Source organism: Salvelinus alpinus, chromosome 9, assembly GCF_045679555.1.
Source record: "Salvelinus alpinus chromosome 9, SLU_Salpinus.1, whole genome shotgun sequence".
In the NCBI taxonomy this organism is placed as follows: domain Eukaryota; kingdom Metazoa; phylum Chordata; class Actinopteri; order Salmoniformes; family Salmonidae; genus Salvelinus; species Salvelinus alpinus.
In genome coordinates, this window is record NC_092094.1 from 28,459,235 (window position 1) to 28,466,178 (window position 6,944).

At 43.0% G+C, this 6,944-nt stretch overlaps 1 protein-coding gene across 1 annotated transcript; it reads right to left on the reverse strand.

Annotated features, from left to right (window-relative positions):
• Positions 1 to 595: 595 nt before the first annotated feature.
• LOC139584588 (zona pellucida sperm-binding protein 4-like) lies at positions 596 to 6,187 on the reverse strand. Its single transcript, XM_071416611.1, has 8 exons — positions 5,369 to 6,187; positions 4,897 to 5,084; positions 4,533 to 4,630; positions 3,991 to 4,151; positions 3,463 to 3,655; positions 1,480 to 1,633; positions 1,064 to 1,136; positions 596 to 763 (listed from the first exon to the last, which is right to left on the reverse strand). Exons 1-8 carry the CDS (start codon positions 6,165 to 6,167, stop codon positions 666 to 668), a joined length of 1,764 nt encoding a protein of 587 aa, XP_071272712.1. The 5' UTR covers positions 6,168 to 6,187; the 3' UTR covers positions 596 to 665.
• Between the last annotated feature and the right edge of the window lie 757 nt (positions 6,188 to 6,944).

The following is a 6,944-nucleotide window of genomic DNA, read 5'->3' on the forward strand; positions in this document are numbered from 1 at the left end:
CAATGTTCCAACATCTAGTGGAAACCTTCCTAGAAGAGTGGAGGCTGTTATAGCAGTAAAGGGGGAACCATATTAATGCCAATGATTTCGGAACGAGACAAGCATGTGTCCACATACTTTTGGTCATGTAGTATTGATACCAACAGTATCACCCCCTTGTATAAAGCTTATTTACTACAGTACAGTTATTCAGGAAATATTTATTTTGATTATGAAATTGTTTGTCTTGTTTTGGCCTTTACAATTAACAGATTTGTTTTTGTTTTCTTTATATATTAATAAATATGTTTTGTTTATTTAAAGGTGACTGTCTCCGTGCATCATTATTTTAGCATGCCATAAAGGAAAAGTTGAGGTTCTCCAGCATTGAGTGTTCCCAGTAAAATACACGGTGCAATATCCCTGCCTGGGTGACTAAACCCTCTAGTGTTGAAGCTGGGAAGTGGTTCAAAGCCAGCATATTATCAGGGCCCTGCCTTGGTTTCTCTGACCAAGTGAGGGGAAAAGGTTTGAAGGATTTTCCCTGACCACAAAGTCCCCAACACACAGCAAAAGTTTTGTAACTTAACCTTTTCATAACTCTTTCCACAAAAAAAGCAATGAGATGTCTCATATTTTATTGTCAAGTTAGACCATATAAATGAGGATCATATAACACATTTGATTTAAACATAAAGACGTGGGTCAATCATGATGACTTTTTGACTGGAAACCACAACCTCTGCTTTAGTCTTCTTTTGGCCTTGAGCAGAAAGATCTCTCCCTGAAGAGAAAAGACAGTCAGACCACAGACAAAGACTTCAAACTAAAGATTCAAATAAACCACTCACCAGTGGAGGCTGCTGAGCGTAGGACATAATAATGGCTGGAACGGAGCAAACGGAATGACATCAAATGCATAGAAACCATGTGTTTGATACCATTCCACTAATTCTGCTCCAGCCATTACCACAAGCCCATCCTCCCCAATTAAGGTGCCACCAACCCCCTGTGCCAATAAAAACACACTCCAAACTGTTGCACAGAGTAAACATGACAGCCTGGTCCTAAGCACACCACTCACTTTGCCTGTTGCACCTGTGTTCACAGGAGCCTGCTAGAGCGTGGCACACTGTTGCACTACAGTGGATGTACACCTGGTGAGACAGAAATTAAATCAGCTACATCTCTGGAGCTGGTCAACAGAGCCTTGTCTACATTGATTTGTACCATGGTTATGTCTATATCTATGTTAGGTATTCCTTCAACTGATTGTGATGTTTTTATTTATGTTTAAAGCACTATAGGTGTATGAGGAAGCACTCTACAATATGTATAAAATAGGTACATGTTCAAGCAATATGGTAATAGCTACACATTGCTCTATAGGATGTTAGGTGGAATCTTAACCATCATCTTTACATCTATGCAACGCTCTCAGATCTACACAAGTGTCTCTATGGGTTCTGATGTGATTTGGGATTGAACTGCATTCATTACGTTCTCCTGCAGGGGGACCATAGATGTCGGATCCACAAAGGTGAACATCTTGAAGACGAAGCGCTTGTAGTGGGAGAAGAATTCTCCTGGAGGGATATAGGAGCTGTCCAAGGGGATGGGCACGGTCAGGTAACGGTCATCCTGGTAGGGACACCTGGGGGGAGATAAACACACAGAGAGAGAGAGAGTCATGGTGAGGAGCACCAGAGACCAGCTAGGACAGAAACTGGGGGGAAATGGATTAATCAGAGTACTATATTGTTCACAAACTTCAACAAGAATAGCTGGATTTAGATGTTTATTTAAATTACTTGCTTTTAATTTTTAACATATATATACAGTGGGGCAAAAAACATATTTAGTCAGCCACCAATTGTGCAAGTTCTCCCACTTAAAAAGATGAGAGAGGCCTGTAATTTTCATCATAGGTACACTTCAACTATGACAGACAAAATGAGAAAAAAAATCCTGAAAATCACATTGTAGGATTTTTTATGAATTTATTTGCAAATTATGGTGGAAAATAAGTATTTGGTCAATAACAAAAGTTTATCTCAATACTTTGTTATATACCCTTTGTTGGCAATGACAGAGGTCAAACGTTTTCTGTAAGTCTTCACAAGGTTTTCACACACTGTTGCTGGTATTTTGGCCCATTCCTCCATGCAGATCTCCTCTAGAGCAGTGATGTTTTGGGGCTGTTGCTGGGTAACACGGACTTTCAACTCCCTCCAAAGATTTTCTATGGGGTTGAGATCTGGAGACTGGCTAGGCCACTCCAGGACCTTGAAATGCTTCTTACGAAGCCACTCCTTCATGGCCGGGCGGTGTGTTTGGGATCATTGTCATGCTGAAAGACCCAGCCACGTTTCATCTTCAATGCCCTTGCTGATGGAAGGAGGTTTTCACTCAAAATCTCACGATACATGGCCCCATTCATTCTGTCCTTTACACGGATCAGTCGTCCTGGTCCCTTTGCAGAAAAACAGCCCCAAAGCATGATGTTTCCACCCCCATGCTTCACAGTAGGTATGATGTTCTTTGGATGCAACTCAGCATTCTTTGTCCTCCAAACACAACGAGTTGAGTTTTTACCAAAAAGTTCTATTTTGGTTTCATCTGACCATATGACATTCTCCCAATCTTCTTCTGGATCATCCAAATGCTCTCTAGCAAACTTCAGACGGGCCTGGACATGTACTGGCTTAAGCAGGGGGACACGCCTGGCACTGCAGGATTTGAGTCCCTGGCGGCGTAGTGTGTTACTGATGGTAGGCTTTGTTACTTTGGTCCCAGCTCTCTGCAGGTCATTCACTAGGTCCCCCCGTGTGGTTCTGGGATTTTTGCTCACCGTTCTTGTGATCATTTTGACCCCACGGGGTGAGATCTTGCGTGGAGCCCCAGATCGAGGGAGATTATCAGTGGTCTTGTATGTCTTCCATTTCCTAATAATTGCTCCCACAGTTGATTTCTTCCAACCAAGCTGCTTACCTATTGCAGATTCAGTCTTCCCAGCCTGGTGCAGGTCTACAATTTTGTTTCTGGTGTACTTTGACAGCTCTTTGGTCTTGGCCATAGTGGAGTTTGGAGTGTGACTGTTTGAGGTTGTGGACAGGTGTCTTTTATACTGATAACAAGTTCAAACAGGTGCCATTAATACAGGTAACGAGTGGAGGACAGAGGATCCTCTTAAAGAAGAAGTTACAGGTCTGTGAGAGCCAGAAATCTTGCTTGTTTGTAGGTGACCAAATACTTATTTCCACCATAATTTGCTAATAAATTCATTAAAAATCCTACAATGTGATTTTCTGTATTTTTTTTCTCATTTTGTCTGTCATAGTTGAAGTGTACCTATGATGAAAATTACAGGCCTCTCTCATTTTTTTAAGTGGGAGAACTTGCACAATTGGTGGCTGACTAAATACTTTTTTGCCCCACTGTATATATAACGCAAAGTTTAAAAAGTATAGAGTATTTAGTTACCCATTAACTAGTAGGTCCCACCGGGGCGGCCTATCACCTGTGGGGTTTGTGGTGGCCCAGCACTGCTCCAGTACCAGGACAACATTGGGATCTGTCATCCCCAGGATGCGAACCTCAGCATACACGGGATCCCTGAGGACCTTGGTGACAGGGTAGTCTGCCACCGTGTAGTAAGAGGTGTATGCTTCTTGCACTGTGGAGGAAAATTACATTGGTAGTGGATGAGTTCACCTTAAAATATACTGTAAATCACTTAAACCACCATGCACTTGGATAAGTGATCATTACTTCATCATCATTAGGTTCATATCAGGCTTTTTCCCTTTTATACCTTTTTAAAAGTATATATATATATGTGTACTTATATATATACTTAATATTTTAGTTTAAAAAAAAGAAGTTTTTTTAAACAATACAAAAATATTAAGTGATGCAGAAAACCTGAACACCTGGTGAAAAAACTCACATGAACTCTGACCGTATACCTCATATCAGATACACAGGAACAATATCAAAACTAGGAATTACTTTCATCACATCCCTTGGAGAGACAATGTCCATTGGCCAGTCGGAGCTCCACGTTGAGAACGGCATCAACAGTGACCACTGGGTTGGGGTTTGGATACGTTTTCACCTCGATAACCAGTGTCTCAACCGAAGTCCCAGTATACCGACACTGGAAGAGCAGGCTGAGAAGAAAGCAATATATTCAGAGCTATCAGAAAGACATCACATATCAGCACTTTTTTTGGGGGGGGATTGCCAATAAAGCCTGCAGGTATAACATGTTATGAGGCAGTAATGAGGTTATGAGCATGTACCCTCAAGCTTATAATCATCTCATAATGGTCCTGACTAAATGCCAGCCATTGTAAGTCAGTTGAAATGTTGTTGCATAGGGAGAAGAACAAATTATTATACATTATGAATGCCATACACATTGTTAATAACTTAAAAACACAGTATATATATATATATACACCTTATATATATATGAATGTTTAGTTTTTAATTTTTTTTACCTTCATTTAACTGGGCATGACACCCCATTTTAGGCAAAGATCACCTACTCATAGTGGCTGTCCCTGGTAATGTCGCCGAAGGGTCCCATCTCCACTACATATGAAGAGGACATCCTGTTCTCATAGACAATAGTATCAGGTTCCTCCTGCAGACAGACCATGCATCACATTGTGCAAAAGTAGAAATAAGTACTTTCTAACTCATTATATAGCCAAGGGATAGTCAACCCTCCTCCAGAAGAGCTACTGGGTAAGTAAGCTTTTAATCCTGCCCTGTTTTAACAAACTCCATTCTTCTAATCAGCTGTTTATTAGGACCTCGATTAGCTGAATTAGGTGCTAGAGCAACACAGTAGCTCTCTGGTTAAGATGCAGTTTCATTGTACTGAAACCAAACCCTGGCCATACGTACCGTCACCACAGTTCCACATTCAGTGACTTTGAACTGGTAGATGGCAAAGGCAGATGTAGTGCCGACAGGGGTGCAGTGGGCTCCGTTTGCCCCTAGCAGGCTGATAGAATCTAGCTCAAGTTTGGGCAGAGTGGCATCCCTGGCAACCACCACCACAAACTGTCCATCCTTGGTACACTGGACAGTCACTGGTGACAAGGAGCATAGGAGAAACATGAAGTTAGTAGTCCTAATTGCTGAGTAAACTGGAGCATTTTGGTGCATGTTGATTGATGGATACAAAATGGCCATATCTAAGTGGGTAAGTGTAAGTGAAATTGTTGAGAGTGAAGAGTTCACAATCCAATTACTAGTTTTCTGGTAAAGAGAAAGATACTAGTTTCTCTGAGGGGGCAAAACATTAAGTAAAATCGCACTGTTACAACTTGAGAGTGAGAGTTCTAGAGTAAAATGAGCATGGTCTGACACCTACCTGTCTTCCCGTAGAAGCACATCCGTCCATCAAAACAGCAGCTGATGGCCTGGCATTGGGGAGCAGTGATGCCAGAAAGTCCACACAACACCTTGTCCTTGTCCACAACCTCACAGGTCTGTTTTGTGTCGCCTTTGGTGTAGGGTATCTGTTGAGGTATGTTTTGGGCAGGTTTCTGAAGAAAGGGTTGAGCAGGTCTCTGAGGACGGGGTTGGGCAGGCCTCTGAGGAAGGGGTTGGGCAGGCCTCTGAGGAAGAGGTTGGGCAGGCTTCTGAGGAAGGGGTTGGACAGGCCACTGAGGAAGAGGTTGGACAGGCCACTGAGGAAGAGGTTGGGCAGGCTTCTGAGGAAGGGGTTGGGCAGGCCTCTGAGGAAGGGGTTGGGCAGGCCTCTGAGGAAGAGGTTGGGCAGGCTTCTGAGGAAGGGGTTGGACAGGCCACTGAGGAAGAGGTTGGACAGGCCTCTGAGGAAGGGGTTGGGCAGGCTTCTGAGGAAGGGGTTGGACAGGCCACTGAGGAAGAGGTTGGACAGGCCTCTGAGGAAGGGGTTGGGCAGGCTTCTGAGGAAGGGGTTGGACAGGCCACTGAGGAAGAGGTTGGACAGGCCACTGAGGAAGGGGTTGGACAGGCCACTGAGGAAGGGGTTGGGCAGGCTTCTGAGGAAGAGGTTGGGCAGGCCACTGAGGAAGAGGTTGGGCAGGCTTCTGAGGGGGTTGGTAAGGCCACTTCAATTGAGCATCACACAGACAGCCAAGCATGGCCACTGCTACGAGACAAACAACACTCCACTGCATGGCCATGGATTCAGAACAAGTGACAATCCGAGGAACTCACAAGGCTCACTGTGCCACTTGTTGCTGCTTTTATACATGGTGGGGTGTGTTGAACTGTTGAAAAACCCCACCTCCTTGGCTGATCAATCATTCACATCCAGTCCGGAGGAATCAAGGCTTTCCACACTCTGAAGTCCCAAACATTTATTGACAAACGCAATGTTCATGTCACAAAGATCTCTGACATGCCTTTGACCAGAGTTGAAGGTCTTTGTGACCGTAACATTGTATTTGTTAACAAATGTTTATTTTGCAGGTACACACGGTGTGCAGAACTACACTCAAGAAGTAAACATTTTATAAATAATAATAAGAGACACAAATGTATCTATTGTATTCTATTTCTAATATAGATCAATATATTTCCACCCTTTCACTTTTCTTAAATAATTCCCTATTTCTTCGAAAATAAGTTGACATTTAAAAAAAACTTCAGTCTAGACACGTTGTTATTGGATTGTCAGCATTGCAGAACCACCAGAAAATGCTTCTTGTAGCCATCAATGAGCTTGCTGCACCTTTCTAATGGCAATTTGTCCCACTCTTCAGCCACTCTTCAAACTGCTCCAATTCTTCAATGTTTGAGTGGTGCCTTCCACTAACTACTGTTTTCAGATCTCACACACAAAAGCTGAAGAACATATGAACATCCAGGTATTTCTTTGCAGGTACTGGAGTTATAGGTGAAAAATATCTCGCCATAGGTTTTTGATGGGATTCTGATCTGGACTCATCGCTGGCCAC